This window comes from Panthera tigris, chromosome F3, assembly GCF_018350195.1.
Source record: "Panthera tigris isolate Pti1 chromosome F3, P.tigris_Pti1_mat1.1, whole genome shotgun sequence".
Taxonomy (NCBI): domain Eukaryota; kingdom Metazoa; phylum Chordata; class Mammalia; order Carnivora; family Felidae; genus Panthera; species Panthera tigris.
Window position 1 is genome coordinate 67,867,360 of NC_056678.1, and position 16,705 is coordinate 67,884,064.

General features: G+C 48.0%; 1 protein-coding gene across 2 annotated transcripts; it reads left to right on the forward strand.

The window, feature by feature from the left end:
* The first annotated feature begins 1,050 nt into the window (after positions 1-1,050).
* RIT1 (Ras like without CAAX 1) lies at positions 1,051-9,485 on the forward strand. Of its 2 annotated transcripts, none has more exons than XM_042976272.1 (7): positions 1,051-1,064; positions 1,253-1,300; positions 1,490-1,615; positions 1,793-1,849; positions 5,120-5,193; positions 5,417-5,608; positions 6,834-9,485. In XM_042976272.1, exons 3-7 carry the CDS (start codon positions 1,510-1,512, stop codon positions 7,062-7,064), a joined length of 660 nt encoding a protein of 219 aa, XP_042832206.1. In that variant the 5' UTR covers positions 1,051-1,064; positions 1,253-1,300; positions 1,490-1,509; the 3' UTR covers positions 7,065-9,485. The 2 variants fall into 2 exon arrangements, with proteins under 2 accessions (XP_042832206.1, XP_042832207.1); XM_042976273.1 differs by having other exon boundaries at positions 1,054-1,064; positions 1,250-1,300.
* The last annotated feature ends 7,220 nt before the right edge of the window (positions 9,486-16,705 follow it).

Consider the following 16,705-nt stretch of genomic DNA (forward strand, 5'->3'; position numbering starts at 1 on the left):
GAACTCACAAACCAGTGAGATCAACGGTCTCAACCGTTTAGGGGCAACCCAGGTGTCCCTAAAATTTTTAAGTTTTTTTTTTTTTTTTTTTTAATTTTTTTTTTCAACTTTTTGTATTTATTTTTGGGACAGAGAGAGACAGAGCATGAACGGGGGAGGGGCAGAGAGAGAGGGAGACACAGAATCGGAAACAGGCTCCAGGCTCCGAGCCATCAGCCCAGAGCCTGACGCGGGGCTCGAACTCACGGACCGCGAGATCGTGACCTGGTTGAAGTCGGACGCTTAACCGACTGCGCCACCCAGGCGCCCCTTAAGTTTTTTAAAAGGCCCTGTGAACAGTCTTAAATTATTCTTTAAAATCTCTTAATTTCCTTTCGGGGGGGGGGGGTGAGGTAGTACATTTGTCTTTAAAAACCTAGTTTTGAAATGCCTTTCATTGGGGCACCTGGATAGCCCCAGTTGGTCGAGTGTCCGACTCGATTTGAGTTCGGGTCATGATTCTGCGGTCCTGGGATCGAGCCACCGATGGGGCTCTGCGCTGAGCGTGGAGCTTGCTTGGGATTTTCCCCCTCCCTGCTTGCACTTTCTCTCGAAAGTAATTTTAAAAAATAAAAACCGAGATGTCTTTAAGGTACATGCGTGTAAATGCGGAACTGTGCCCAGCCTAACCACAGTGCTGCGAACGAACCTCTGGTCTTCCAGACCTGACCCGCAGACCCTGTAGCCGTGCTTTGGTGGAATTTGGTTTTTCCGCGGTTAGGCCAGAATCTTGGCCTCTGCACTCTTTTCCGGGAAGATCTGGTGGGTGCCCATTTCGTACGTTGCCTCGTTACATTTGGCCAGGTTCGTTTTTTATCATAAACGACACACAGCCCCGGTAAGTTAGTCGCCACATGAGGCCCCCTCGGTCCCTTACCGAGCCCGCCCCTCTTCCCGCGCGCGTGCGCACACCCGCGAGCGGCGCTTTCCCCCCCCCCCCCTCGCAGGGCGGGGCCAGGCGCGCGTCACCCGGCCCCGCCTCCCCGCCGTGGCGCCATCTTCCCCGGCGACGGGAGGGGTCACAGGTCAGCGCAGGAACCTCGCGCGGGGCTGGCGGGCGAGGTGGGGGTCGGCGCGCCGCGGGGGCGGGGGCGGGGGGCGCGCGGAGGAGCCGGAGGCTGAGGGGCGGGCTCCTGGTGGCGGTGCCGGCGCCCCGGTCCGAGGAGGCTCCGGAGGTGTTTTGCCTCTTTTGTTTTTCCTCTGGAAATAGCAGGACTTGGGAACGCCGTGCGGTGTCGCCGGCCGGACTGTCCCGGGGAAGGTGAGGAGGCGGCGGCCGGCCGGGGACCGGGGGACCGGGGGACCGAGGGCCGGGGGCGCAGCGCGGGCCGGTGGAAGGGGCGAGGGCCGCGGGGCAGGGGCAGGGGCCGGGGGCGCCGGCCCCGGGCGGGGGGAGGGGGCGGGGGCTCCGGGTGCGGCCCGGGTCCAGCGCGTTCTTCTCGCTCGCCAGGTGCGCGTCCCGGGGGGGCCATGGACCCGGGGCCGCGCCCCTCCGGCAGCGGCTGCAGCAGCCCCGCGGGCCTGTCCCGGGAGTACAAGCTGGTGATGCTGGGCGCCGGCGGCGTGGGGAAAAGCGGTAGGTGCCCTTGTGCTTCCAGTTCACCAGAAGCGGGGGGGGGGGGGTGGGGGGGGGGGGGTGGGTGAAAAGAGCTCGTCTCCACCCCAGCCAGGTGGCTGTCGTGCAGTGGTGACCCTTGCGGTTCTTCCCGGGGGCCACTTCTCTGGATTGTAACTCTCCTGTCTTGTTTTGAAGCCATGACCATGCAGTTCATCAGCCACCGATTTCCAGAAGACCACGACCCCACCATCGGTAAGTCACGTTCCGGCGGAAGTTTCCAAACGAACTCTGTGGACGCGTCTTGGCCTCCGTTTTGGAAACGGTGTTTTCACCAGTCGTCTCCTGAGCCTTTTTCCGTGTCTGAGATGTCTTCCCGAGAGGGTCCCAGAAGTTGGGAGCAAATGAGCATTCGTTTCTTCCTGCCCTCACTCTGTGTGTGTGTAAGCCCTTCTGGGGGCGCTTTCCTTCCTTACCTTTGTGTGGGTGCTGGACTGCATCGCCAGGTGAAAGGAAAAGTTTCGAGGCCACCTGACAGACGCCTTTGCTGTCACTTGTCTAAGGGTCTCTGGCTCGGCAACCATGAGTCAGCTGATTTGAACTTCCACAAAAGGAAGCAGAAAAACAAGTCGAGCCAGCCTGCTGAGCTCTCACCACTCGCACACTGGCCTTCTTCCACTGGCAGCTCTTAGTTGTTACTTCCTTCTCCCTCAAGCTGATCACGCACTAAGGTTAGTCCTTAATGCCCTGCTCTTGGCAAAACTTGGTCGGAGTAGCAAGTCATTTTCGTTTTGCCTTTTTAAGAAACGTTGTCGTCCTCTACAAAGACAGAGCATTACTGTCATTCCTGAGCTGTAGGGAAGCAGGTCTGATTCTAGGGGGTTACATCCCAGGACAAAATGAAAAGTGGGGGGGGAGGGGCAGGGGAGGGCCCAGAAGGTCGGCCATGCTATTAGTGTTTTCAGAATGTGACCCTAGGTGGTGACCCCGGGTCTCCGGGAAGGATTTCCATTGGGTCGGGCCTCTGCTGCTGTTTTGCACAAAGCCAGTGAGTGTTCTGTGCTAAGCCAGCTTTGAATGTAGTCCTTTTATACGGTAAATGCTTCTGTGACTTGAGGAACATATAAACAGTCCTTGTTTTTTTAAAGTTTATTTTTATTTATTTTGAGAGAGAGAGAGAGAGAGAGAGAGAGAGAGAGAGAGCGCGCGCGTTAGCAAGCGGGGGAGGGGCAGAGAATCCCAAGCAGGTTCAGCACTGTCAGTGCAGAGCCTGACTTGGGGCTTGAACTCACATAAACCGTGAGATTGTGACCTGAGCTAAAATCAGGAGTCGGGTGCTTATCCGACTGAGCCACCCAGGCGCCCTGGTCCTTTTTTAACGTTCATTTATTTTTGAGACAGAGAGAGTGCAAGTGAAGGAGAGACAGAAGGAGACAATCAGAAGCAGGCTCCAGGCTCCGAGCTGTCAGCACAGAACCTGACACAGGGCTCGAAACCATGAGCCATGAAATCATGACTTGGGCTGAAGTCTGGACACTTAACCAACCGAGCCACCCAGGAGGCCCGGTCCTTGTTTTTTTAAATGTACAGTGTTGTTTAGGGATTCAAGCTATGTTGGGAATTCTAGGAATAAACTCAGTTTAGGACTTGGGATAATTTATTGAGAATTCCAGAAATATTTTTTCTTTTTTCTTAAAAACTCCTACTTGTTCTTGAAAAAGTTAATTTTTTTTAAGATTTTGACGTTTATTTATTTTTGAGAGAGAGACGGTGTGTGAGCAGGGGAGGGGAAGAGAGAGAGGGAGGCACAGAATCTGAAGCAGGTTCAGCACAGAGCTCGACGTGGGGCTCAAACCCATGAATGGTGAGATCATGACCTGAGCCAAAGTCGGACACTTAACCGACTGAGCCACCCAGGTGCCCCAAAAAAGTTAATTTTTTCAGTCAGTTTTTTTTTTTTGCACAGTCAGCTGCTCTCCTGACGGTATTACCTGATTCAATAGCAAATACTTCCGTCTCTTGAGTTCCCATTATGTACCAAGCACTGTAGTAGGCCCAGAGGGTATAGTGGGGAGCAAAAAAATTTGACCCTTGCTCTCATCGAGTTTATGTATTAGGGGGTTTTGTTTCAAACTTTGGTGACTCTAAGAAGAAAAGCTTTACATTGTACCCAGTACACGTGTAAGTGTCTGTGCCTGTGTGTACGTGTACCTATGTACGTATATACACGTAACTAAAATATCAGGAAGCTGTATTTATGTCACTGTATGTGGTATGCTCTTAGGATTTCTTTTTCCTTTAGAATTTTGCTTATTTATTTTAATGCCAATCCCATCCCATTAAGTTCATTCACAGCTCATTAATCCTAATGGATCATGACCTGTTGTTTGAGAAGCAATGGTGTCGTGGGCTCTTTATCTTGAAGGAGAGTCAGAAGCAGGGATTCAAGAAAAAATGTTGAAATACAGTGGGGTGTATTTGAATGATACAAATATTGAAGGATAGAAATATTGAGTGGGTTTTTTTCTTTTTTAAAAAAATTTTCTTGTATTTTTCAAGGTTACTATAATAATATGCAATGAGAAATTTTGTTTCATAGAGGAGAAATTATGACAATAGGGATTATCTAGAAAAAAGGAAATTATGGTTTTTCTTTTTTGTTTGGATTTAAAAGGAAGAGAAACCATAGTGTTTGGTCAAGTGCAACTATGTAATAAGGGGAAGACCTTTAATGTTTTAGAATTTCATTTACTTTATTTGTGAAATAGAGATAATAATGCCTACTGTGGATTATTGGCATATTTGTTATTGAATGAGTTAAGTATATAGATTACTTAGGATAATGTCTCACATCTAATAATTATTTAACAAATTGGTAAAGTTACTTTTTGAGCCCAATATTTAAAAAAAAAACAACCAGTATCCTTTTATTGCTTAGGATCGTAGGTGAAATCTTATAAAGAAGCTATGGATGAACTTATGTCATTGCTTAAGTGAAAAAAAAAAAAAACCATAAAACACCTCAGCTGAAGATCCGATTTACATATCTTAATGGATTTAGCATATTTCCTGAGAAAATCTGGGCACTGAGAGAACTTGGGTATAATCTAATTCTCAATAAGACAAATTTTGAAATGTTTATTTTTGAAAGAGAGCGAGTGAGAGCGCGCATGCACACTTGCTTGCAAGCAGGGGAGGGGCAAAGACAGAAGGAGACAGAGGATCCTCCGTGCTGACAGCAGTGACCCTGACCTGGGCTCCAACTCACGAACTGTGAGGTCATGACTTGAGCCGAAGTCAGATGCTTAACCGATTGAGACACCCAGGCGCCCCTCCATAAGATGAATTTTAAGGTTGTGGGGCGCTGGGTTGGCTCTGTTGGTAGAGCATTTGACTCTTGATCTCAGGATCATTAATTTTAGTTCAAGCCCCACGATGGGCTAGAGATTACTTAAAAAGGAAAAAATTAAGGTTGCATAGTTTTGTGTTTATGGGTTTATAGTACACTTTTATTCTCTCCTGTAGAAGATGCTTATAAAATCCGGATCCGTATTGATGATGAGCCTGCCAACCTGGACATTTTGGATACGGCTGGACAGGTATTAAATCTTAGAATACTATGTATAGAGGTGTTTTCACTCTGGTAAAGGGGAGGGGAAGGCTTACACAGAGAAGATCACCAGTTCATCTCTTTTAATTTTTCATGCCCTCTGACTCAGGATAGCAGGTAATTGATGTGTCTCTTCTTGAACCTGAAGTAATAGCTAATACAGATGTAGTTCTAGGTTGTACCAATGCATGAGTGATCCTGTTTCCCTCTAGGCAGAGTTTACGGCCATGCGGGATCAGTATATGAGGGCAGGAGAAGGGTTTATCATCTGCTATTCTATCACCGATCGCCGAAGTTTCCATGAAGTTCGGGAATTTAAGCAGCTTATTTACCGAGTTCGACGCACTGATGATACACCTGTGGTTCTGGTGGGGAACAAGTCTGACCTGAAGCAACTAAGACAGGTGAGGAGGACTCGGAAATACGATCTGTAGTCTTGGGAGGTGGGTTGTTTCACTACTTATAGATTCTTTTGCCCTAAGATAAAAATCTAAAATTAGTGTCTCCTTAACCTTGGAAATTTTTCTATATCTACTAATTTGCAATTAGTTTGGATAAAATCTGAATTTTAGGACTCTGTTTACAAGATAAAATCTACAGGATGGTAATCAGGTAACAAATAGAATACCCATTAAGTGAAGGATCATGGAATGTTCATTTCTTAAAACCTTAGAAAATGAATTATCTATGTTGCAACAGGAGATGTAGGTTGGATTTCGAGATCTGCTTGTTGACAATGAGGATTATGTACTCTGGAAGGGGAGGATAAGAATTGGAGAGGATTATAGAGCAAGTGGTGCTCGTCTTCAAGTTACCAACAAAGTTTGAAGTCTTGCCGTTTGGTGTTACGTTGAGAGAATAGTGGACAGGCACATTGTGACTGCTGATGGAAGCAGTGGACTGGTACAGACTTTTCGGAACTGGTTGATAGTAGATAAGTTCATAATGCTTCTCTGTGAATGCCTGTTTGAAAAATCTATCCAGGAATTTATATATAAAATGTTCATTGCCAGGCTATTTGTGGTAGCAAAAAGAAAGAGCCAGGTGTTCAGACCTAGGAGAAATTATGGTCTATCCCTAATTGGATATCTCGATTTTGGATTTATTACAGTGTAAGGAAATTAAAATAACATACTTGGTATCTGTAATTATGCCCTGTTCTAAAAAGTTCTCTTTAAAGTAGATTAGAGGGGCGCCTGGGTGGCTCAGTCGGTTGAGCGTCCAACTTCAGCTCAGGTCACGATCTCACACTCCGTGAGTTCGAGCCCCGCGTCAGGCTCTGTGCTGACAGCCCAGATCCTGGAGCCTGCTTCGGATTCTGTGTCTCCCTCCCTCCCTCTCTCTCTGCCCCTCCCCTGCTCGTGTTCTGCCTCCCTCTGTCTCAAAAATAAATAAAAAAATTAAAAAATAAATAAAAATAAAAAAATAAAGTAGATTAGAAACAGAATCATGTAATTTGAAGGCAGAGGGAATCTTAGAATTCAACTTCCCGACTGAATTCTTCTTGAATGCCTCCAGAGTTGAGCTCTCTTCCTGTTAGATCGCCCCTTCACTTGTCACTTTTTGGGGCAGTTTTAATTGTTTTCCATGGCTACCACTATACATTTTCTCATGTTTACATTTTTAAAGGTCACCAAGGAAGAAGGATTGGCTTTGGCCCGAGAATTCAGCTGTCCTTTCTTTGAGACCTCTGCTGCGTTCCGCTACTACATCGATGATGTATTCCATGCCCTTGTACGGGAGATACGTAGGAAAGAAAAGGAGGCAGTGCTGGCCATGGAGAAAAAGTCTAAGCCCAAAACCAGCGTATGGAAGAGGCTAAAGTCACCGTTCCGGAAGAAGAAAGACTCCGTAACCTGAAGGGAAGATGTGAGGTGTTCCTCTGTGAACTGCAGGGCTTACTCAGAGCAGTCCAGGAACTTGCATTAGTGAGCACGGTGCTTGCTCTTTCTCCTGTTATGACCGTTACTGTAAATGTAACTGATGAAGGGGATATGCCTCGAGGGAGTTTGCAGTGATGTGGTGTCTAGAATACTGTCTTTTAGCTAATTCTGACTTATTAACCCAGTGGAGCACTGTCTACTTTTAAATTGTCACATTAGAATTTGATCTACCGATGTTTTGGGTTCTGTTCCTGATATTAGTGAATTAATGTGGATTGTTTATACTCTGGGGGAATATATGTACCACGTGTGTTCGACTAAGCCCACAAGAGGGACTTTCTGCTATGCACTACTCCATGTTCTTTTCTACTTGGGTTTCCTGGGACCTTCTCGGCGAAGGGCCTCACTTCTGTTCTCCTGTGCTTCCTGGACACATAGCGAGAACCTCGTAGGGAGGTCAGTGGTACAGTTCAGTGAGTAGCTGTGGAACTGCCTCCCGTTGCAGATGAGGGACCAATGAGATCAGGGAAGCCGGGCTGTGGAGGCGGCTGGGGGACCTCACTAGGGACAGGTAGCATCACAGCTGTGTTCCCAGGGCAGGCCTGGCTTTGCTGAGAAGTGCACGTCTGACCCAGATGCACTGAATGGGTGAGGACGAACAGAAGCAGTGCAATGTGTGAAGGTTTCTTCTATGAAGCTCTTTTGTTCTTTCAGGGTTTAGCCTCTGTTTACCATCAGAGGTGCATGCTTTGGGAACCATTACTGGATTACTAAACTCTTGTTCAGACCCTCGGTTGGGACAGCCATTGCCTTGTGCAGGCTCATTTTTCCCCCGGAGGTGCCCACGCCCGTGCATTACGTGCTTCCCAGTGCTTCCGCGCGCTCCCCAGGAGAGTGGGGCCTGGCCACGTGTGTCGTAGGTCCCTCGTCAGACTTCCTGCGTCTTGCGTACGGAAGAGACATCAGGAGTTAGAGTCCAGTCGTGTGTGCCTCCTCAGCACAGTCACCAGGCTCCACGCTCCGGGGAAGCCTGCGCGTCTCTGTGCTAACGAGCCAGTTGTGAAGCTTTAGAAAATTCCCGTGTGCTGGGTTTCTCATTGAAGATTTCTTTACAGGGACCTTGTTGAGTTCACCTCAGGGTTGTCTGAACCTTGACGGAACTTAGCCTAAGAGAGTGCCACCTTGATATTTGTCATAGCTGGGAGACGGTTGTCCTGGGAAGGAACAGCTTTAAATATTGGTGGTGAGTTCTCTTTTTTAGAATCAGGATTGTTTTGATACCTGGACTTAACTGTGTGTGGAGATTAAGTGCAAAAGTGCTAAGAATAATGTAGCATATATGGAACGTTACATGTCACTGAAGTAGCGTTTGTGACCATTTTAAACTCTTGACGTGACTGTGTAGCACCTCTTAAAAAGCGCACACCTCAACTTAACTGATTTCCACTCTAATTACAGGCAGAAGGACAGGGTTGTTGTGTTTTTCCTCATCCTCAGTGGGGTGTATGTTCTAGGTTTAAAGAAAGGTGATTGTTGCAACTTTTTTAGCTAAGTAGCGGTCCCTTTTGAGACCAAATAAATTATGTTTTATGGTACTCAAGCCATCCAAAAGTGAGAGACCCAGAATTTGAATCTATGCAGGACGGAAATCTTATAGGAACTGTAGCACTTTAGCAAAGCATGAAGGTAGAGAAGAAACGTAGTGCAATTCTGTTGTACCACTATTTCACCATGTGTAAATTAGCTCGGAGCCTTTTACGTGTAATGCCTTAGCTTCTCGTTACTAATGACCTAGGGAGTTGTACTTAGCGTCAGGCAAGACTTTTACAGCCATGTAATTATTCAGGACATTCAGTGCAGCACAGAATATTGCCAGAGAGAAAGATTTGTAAGAGAGGAGGGAATTTATATTGTATATGAGAAAAATAACAAATTTGTGTTTTTAAGACTGTCACTGTCATATCTTTGATCATTGGATTGATTAGCCCATTAGTATTGAGGATTCTATCCATGGTGCTAAATAGTTTGAGGGGGTGTGTTATGTGTAGGTAACAGCTCAATTCTTAGTGATCTAAGTGTATGTAATTTATAAACTCTAAAGAGTCAGGTTTTTCCAATTTGAGGGCATTACAATCAGTTACTGCCTGGAACTTTGAAGAGAAACGTTCAGGGACAAGCGTAAAAGCGCTGGAACTGTCCGTGCCTGCGCCACATTGTTAAGTCACAAGATTTAGAAGCTGGTGTCTAGAAGGGATGTATTTTAACTTTATCAAATACTAGCAAGAATCGGTCTGCTGTGATGTTTGGGGGTTGCGGGGGGAAGGAGGAGACCAGTCTCTCACTTATGCACTTGTATATGAAGACAGTTTATATGACACAATACAAAACTTTTCAACAACTCGTTGGGCTTCTCCTTTGCTTACTTGTGTGTGGGTCAAATGCTTGGGATTATTGCATAAGGTCATTTTAAGAAGACTTAATACCATGAGATTTTATGTTCTGGAAAGTACGGATTCCAAAAAATGTGAGTGCCCGCCACGTGCGGAACGCTGTGTCGAGTGTCAGGGCGCGTGCGTGGAACACCCCTTCCTTCAGAGAGGTTACCTCGGCGCACGTGCAGGGAGAGGGGCTAGAGGGAGGTGAGGCACCGCGGTCCAACTGCTGAAGAGTCTCCGTGCTTCAGTGAGTGGGGTCCCACCTCTGCGTGACTCCGGACTCTAGTCCCCCGCCCCGGGCACTGTCCACTGTCCCGGTTCCAGCAGGCCGGGGTGCTCGGGGATGCTTGGTGTTTGGCCGTGCCGTCAGATGGCTTTGGGGGAGCGGGGGGTGCAGAGTGAACTGCCACCACTGGGGCAGGGGGCAGGTGCCTGAGGGACCCTATCGAGACCCCAGCGTATCCAGAGAGAGGTGGAGCGGTGCAGAGTGGGGAGCCAGGAAAAACACATTGAAGACAATAGCGTATTTGCCTCCAGCAGGAGGGTTACAGTTTCAAGTGTGTAAACTGAACGTGGACTAAGGAATAACTGCTTTACATGCAGGTCATTGCTTTTGTCTCCACTTCTATCCGTGGGATCAATGGGCCTCAGTGTTTGTAGAGGACTTAGTTTGGACATTAAAGGACTGTGTTTTTGTGTCCTCGTGACTTGAGTTGTGTTGAGCAGGTCAGTACCTGTCTGTGGGGTCCTCTGTTGAATCAGAGGCAACGGAGGAGGCAGTATTCGAGTTTCTGACGCAGGTTAGGCGGTGGGGTTACAGTGTTCATGGGCCCCCTCTGCACTAAGCACTGTGAGACTGTGCAGGGTTTGAGGGGATATAAGACACCCTGCTCTTGACCTTTGATAAAATCTGCATTCACAACTAGATGTCAATCTGAAGGTAGTAGGTTACTTCAAACTGGGAATGTGACAGGAATTCAGAGAGGGAAAGAATTAGTGTGGCCGGGCCCAGCAGTGGGACCAAGAGCTAACGGAGAGGAGGCAAGTGAGGAGAGGTCGAATACCAAAGAGAGGTGATTTCTGATATTCCTAGTGTTTATTGCTGATTATTATTATTATTATTATTATTTTTACATTTTTATTTATTTTTTGAGAGAGGAGAGAGAGAGAGAGAGAGCGCGAGCATGAGCGGGGGAGGGGCAGAGAGACAGGAGGAGACAGAGAATCCAAAGCAGGCTCCAGGCTCTGAGCTGTCAGCACAGAGCCTGACGCAGGGCTTGAACCCACAAACTGAGATCGTGACCTGAGCTGAAGGCGGATGCCCAACTGACTGAGCCACCCAGGCGCCCCTTATTGCTTATTTTTTTTAAGTTATTTATTTTTGAGAAAGTGCAAATGTGGGAGGAGCAGAGAGAGAGAGAAAGACAGAGAATCCCAAGCAGGCTCCATGCTTTCAGTGTGGAGCCTGACGCGGGACTCGAACACACGAATCGTGACATCATGACCTGAGCTGAAGTCAGACGCTTAAATGACTGAGCCACCCAGGTGCCCCTATTGCCTTTTTTTAAAGTTTGTTTATTTATGTATTTATTTAAAATTTTTTTTAATGTTTATTTATTTTTGAGAGACAGAGGAAGTGCGTGCGTGCATATGAGCAGGGGAGGGGCACACACAGAGACACACACAGAATTGAAAGCAGGTTCCAGGCTCCGAGCTGTCAGCACAGAGCCTGATGCAGGGCTCAAACCCACGGACTGCGAGATCATGACCTGAGCCGAAGTCGGAGGCTCAACCGACTGAGCCACCCAGGCGCCCCTTATGTATTTATTTTGAGAGAGAGTGTGCGTGTGTAAGTGGGGGAGGGGCCGAGATGCGGGGCTCGAGCTCAGTAATTGTGACATCATGACCTGAGCTGAAGTTGGACACTTCAGTGAATGAGCCATCCAGGAACCCCTATTATTCGTTTTCTTGAAGAAAAAAAAAAAAAAAAAAAATATATATATATATATATATATAAACAATATATATATGTATATATCATATATAAATGTATATATCATATATATGATATATATGATATGTATCATATATATATTCACACACACTTTTAAATATGTATAGACTTAAAGTGTATTTAATGTTAAATATTTATAGAAGTAGTTTACATATATGGTAATTCTATATAAAATGAAATATTAAACAAATATATGTATACATATATATAAATAAACTTAGGAAGCTCCTGACAAATAGTCGGTAGTGTTGCTCCTTTTTGAAACTTCCAGACTTACTGAGAAGGGTAAGAGAACGGTGACAGAGAAATTTGAAGTCTTACCTTTTAGGAGTCCGTGTCAACTCTGGCAAGCACTTGGCTTTAAGAGACGCTTCAGGGGGCGCCTGGGTGGCGCAGTCGGTTAAGCGTCCGACTTCAGCCAGGTCACGATCTCGCGGTCCGTGAGTTCGAGCCCCGCGTCAGGCTCTGGGCTGATGGCTCGGAGCCTGGAGCCTGTTTCCGATTCTGTGTCTCCCTCTCTCTCTGCCCCTCCCCCGTTCATGCTCTGTCTCTCTCTGTCCCAAAAAAATAAATAAAAAACGTTGAAAAAAAAATTAAAAAAAAAAAAAAAGAGACGCTTCAGTACGGAAAATGTCAGACTGACGGTAGTCCTGGATTGTTCAGCTTCGAATTAAAGTTTGTGTTCAAACTGCTTCCTCCGTCCGTCAGCTGGGCTGGGACTGAAGCGTCGGTGGTGGAGTTGCGCGGGGCCCCGGGGGAAGCGGCTGGGGCTCCGAGTTCTCTAAGGAGATCGCTCGCCCTGTCCTCAAATATCTCTAAACGCTCTCACACAGAGACACTTTCTCTTCTCCCCACTAAGACTGTGTTATAATTAGGTGTGGCATAAACTAGATTAAAAAAAGAAAATGGCGACTGTATTTGTATACTCAATTTTGACAAGTTTTTTCGGTGGAAGTTGAAAGATGAGTCTCGCCGTTCTTCCTTGCCTTACTGGTCACCCGTGTGTCAGTGGCGTGCCTTCGCGTTGGACTAGATCGCAGCCGCATCCGCGGGGGAAGCCAGGGCTGCGTCTGCTCTTGTCTGCGAAAAGCACGTGGTCCTCTGTTGAGTGGGGTCGCCTTGCTGCTGGTCTGGCGCAAAGGACCGAGCATGGTCTGGAGGACAGGATGGATTTTAGTTTTTAGGGAAATGCAGCCGGACGGCATAAGCGAGTTGTCCCGTACGTAGAGCCTTGTGGACCTGTTGCCCTTCACTGTCCAGATGGTCAGAGCTGGGGCACGGCCCGCTTCTTTAGGCTAAAACGAGTTAGTGAACCTGACTTAAGACTCCTGACACGGGGTTTCTGCTCCCAGGAGGTATGATTGCTTGGGAGGGGCAAGGCGATATAGGCAACATAAAGCCATGTTACCTCGACTAATTAAAGAAAACGTTGAAAGATCTGGATTAAGGTGGTGGGTAGAATTAGGCCACGAAGATTCCTCAGAAAGAGGAAGGGTGTGACTTAGAGCAACAGAGAAGTTAAGAATCCTGTATGTCGGACAACTGCAGTGCAGGGCTGGAGAGCCAGGCAGGTGAGTTAAGCAAGCTCCAGGTTAGAGCCGGGGACGCCCCGTGTGTGGAGTACGCGGCGGGATGCCCCCAGGCACCGGCCTGCTCTGGAGCAGAGACTGCTAAGAGCTGTTCTGCTTTTTTCTCATTTTCTCAGCGTAACCTCTGGAGATTCTGATTTGCTGGCTCTCTGATAGGATCCAGGAATCTATATTAAGACAGAAACCTCCCCCAGATGATTCTGATGGCAGCCACGCAGGCTTTCCTAGATTAGGAGTCTCCGGGCTGAGTGATGCCGGAGAGCCCAGGGCCAGCATCGGAGGACTGTGCGAAGCAGTGACAGAGGGCTTGTCAGCAGGTGGGGGAAGTGCTAGTGGCTCTGTCCAGGGCGGTGTGGGGCTGGGGAGCGCTGGGCGTGAGCAGTGAGAAGGTGGGGTCGTTCATGTGTGAGGGAGCAAGGGCTGTGGCTGGGGGACAAGCTTGTTATGAAGAAGCCACTGGATGGAGCAAGGGACTGGTAAGTCCTTCTGTTCGGGGCATGCTGAAATCTCCAATCAACTTAATTTTTTTTTTTTTAACGTTTATTTATTTTTGAGACAGAGACAGAGCACAGACGGGGGAGGGTCAGACAGAGAGGGAGACACAGAATCCGAAACAGGCTCCAGGCTCCGAGCTGTCGGTGCAGAGCCCGACGCGGGGCTCGAACTCCCGGACCGCGAGATCGTGACCTGAGCCGAAGTCGGCCGCTTAACCGACTGAGCCACCCAGGCGCCCCTCCAATCAACTTATAAACGTGAGTTGCTCTTGAGACAAAGTTACTGACATGTTTTAGCTTTGTCTATTAGTCCTTGCTCTAAAAAACTCAGCACACACGGTCATATCATTAAGTCACCCAGTGTTTTGAACAGAAGCTGCTGGGGGTGAGGGCATGTCGTTTCCTGCCCTTCCCAGAGCTGTTTAGTGCTAGTTTCGTGCAGTTTGCTCTGAGCCAGGAGAAAATCTCCCATCTGCAGAACTATCCCCCATCGGAGGCTTCCCCTAGTTTCCTTGCACACGAGTGGTCTGTGTGAAGGTGAGTCTGAGTACGTGCCCCAGGACAGCGCAATCCGATGCCAACTGTCTGCCGGCCGGGAAGCGTGTGTGCCCGTCAGGTGTACTTGGTCCCACCCAGAACACTGCGGCCGCTCTTACTTTCAGATCCTCAGACACCCACAGGAGAGCATGCGGGTCTGGTGGCCACTCACACCCACCCGCCGCCACCACCGCCTCCCAAACAACTAACAAAAACAAGCCTCCCCTTCAGACCAAACTTCTTTTGAAACTCCCAGCTCAGTAGGAAGTAGGAAGAGGCCCGGGTTTTTTGTATTTGCTTTAGGTCTGCTTCCTAGACAACATTTTGGCCCCCGCCTGTCTTCCTTCAGTCCGCAAACCTTTACTGAGCATCTGCCGGACGCCAGGCATGCGGTGCTGTCGGGAGTTCGGTGAATAACAACAAGCACAAAGGTCTTGACGGCTCAGTTCTGTTCTTCAGGCACCTCTGTTTTTTATTTTTGTTTTTTTGTTTGTTCTAGTGAGGCTCCACACCCAGCGTGGGGCTTGAACTCACGACCCTGAGATCGAGAGTCGCACACTCTCTGAGCCAGCCAGGTGCTCCCGGGCACCTCTGATTCTAATGTGCAAAGTCTCACGTGAGACGTGTGGAGGGTGAAGGGGTCGGGGGACGTGCAGGAATTTCCAGCTTCTTGATGAACAATTAAATGGCACCTTGGAAAAATGCCCGGGGAGACCGATTTGGTGCAAGTGAATGTCAGTCATGAAAATGTGTGGTTTCGGGGTGCCCAGTGGGCAGGCTCAGTCACAGGAGCGTGTGTGACTCTTGATCTTGGGGTTGTGAGCTTGAGCCCCACGTTGGGTGTGGAGATGACTTAAATGAACTTAAAAAAAAAGAAAAAAGAATAGAGATGTTTTCAGCTTTCTGAAAAATTATGCTCCGTGGCTAAATCTTGAATTATTGGCTCTCGGATTGTTTAAAGAGGACTCCAAGCCCTAGGCTGTCTTGCCAAGCCACACGGTGTGGACGGTGGATGAGGTTGGAAGGTGGATGAGACTTTGTTAGAAGATCACAGGAGAAAATACTTTGGATGGAGAGAGATGCCGCACAGAAAACCATGTGGTGGTCTCCATTGCCCACCCAGCACCCACTCCTCCCTCCATGGGAATTGACATTTTATTCAGGAATCCGCCCATTTCCCACACTCGGTTCCAGGACAGCCCTAAAGACGCTCCCATCCTCCCTGCCTGACGGACGCGGCAGTGACCACGTGCCACACTTGGGACCAGCGAGGCCAGAGGAGAGAATCGTTGGAGGTTTCTGGGGACGGTTTACCTGGTTTTTCTGGGAGAGGCCCTGAAGCGGTCTCCTCTTACCCGCTGTAAGTGGGCCTCTAAATAGCCTAAAACCTTCAGGATTAAGCTGACAATGAACGTCAAGAGTGAGCCCACAGAAAGCACCCGGGTCCCTTGTGGTATTAGTGACCTTTTGCCAGAGTCCCTCGGAAGCCGGCCCCGCCTGTGGGCTTCCGGTGAGGTGAGCCCGGACGTGTTCTTAATGTTTAAGCAATTTGAATTGAGGTTTCCTGTTCATCGTAGACAAAAGCGTCCTTAGTGCCAAGGTCCTCTTGCCATTGTGGTTGTTACGTTATCATGTTATTTTTTTCAGACTTATCACCTAGAAAAAATAGGCAAAATTATATATGTGCCAAGATTGCCATCACAAGATAGTTCATTTCTTTTATTTCGTTTTATTTTTTCATGTTTATTTATTTTTGAGAGAGCGTGAACAGGGGAGGGGCAGAGAGAGGGAGGAACAGAGGCTCCGAAGCAGGCTCTGTGCTGACAGCCGTGAGCCCAACGTGGGACTTGAACTCACGAACCGTAGTTGGACACTCAACCAACTGAGCCACCCAGGCACCCGTCATCATAAGATAGTTCAGATAGGAAGATGTGCTGAAGTTAGTGACGATTGCCTGTAGATGGACTTTTTTCCTGCTTCTATGAACTTGTACTTTAGTTTACATGTTTTCTACAGTGACCCTGTGTGACACATCAGGAAAGAAATGCACAGGAAGTAAGACTAGAAGACAGAATGGTTGGGAAGGTTTGGGAATCTTAACCAATTTTTTTTCCCTTTTCTCTATTTTCCGATTTTTGCATAATATGCCTATTATATTACTTTGTCATTTAAAAATGTTTTTTAGGGGCACCTGGGTGGCTCAGTTGGTTGGGCGTCTGACTCTTGGTTTCGGCTCAGGGCATGATCTCACAGTTCGGTCGGGCTCTGTGCTGACTGCTCAGAGTCTGCTTGGGACTCTGTCTCCCTCTCTGTCTCTCTGCCCCTCCCCCCACTCCCACACACGCTCTCTCTCAAAATAAACTTAAAAAAATGATAAAAATGGTTTTTAGTTCCTTCACTGGAACTTGAAAAGACCGGGGGCTTTCTCTCCTGCTTCCAGCATGTCCACACAGGGAGGCAATTTCCAGAGCAGAAGGTAGGGAAGGTGCATCATTCCAGACACAGGGTGCACAGGGGGGTCCGTGGAGCAGCCTCAGGGTCACAGCGGC

What these genes read in the sequence shown, in the direction of transcription:
- RIT1 (XM_042976272.1), top strand. Translation starts at nt 1,510, where the DNA reads ATGGACCCGGGGCCGCGCCCCTCCGGCAGCGGCTGCAGCAGCCCCGCG. An exon ending in CGGCGGCGTGGGGAAAAGCG is followed by an intron (nt 1,616 to 1,792) that starts GTAGGTGCCCTT and finishes CTTGTTTTGAAG; the next exon opens with CCATGACCATGCAGTTCATC. An exon ending in AGACCACGACCCCACCATCG is followed by an intron (nt 1,850 to 5,119) that starts GTAAGTCACGTT and finishes TCTCTCCTGTAG; the next exon opens with AAGATGCTTATAAAATCCGG.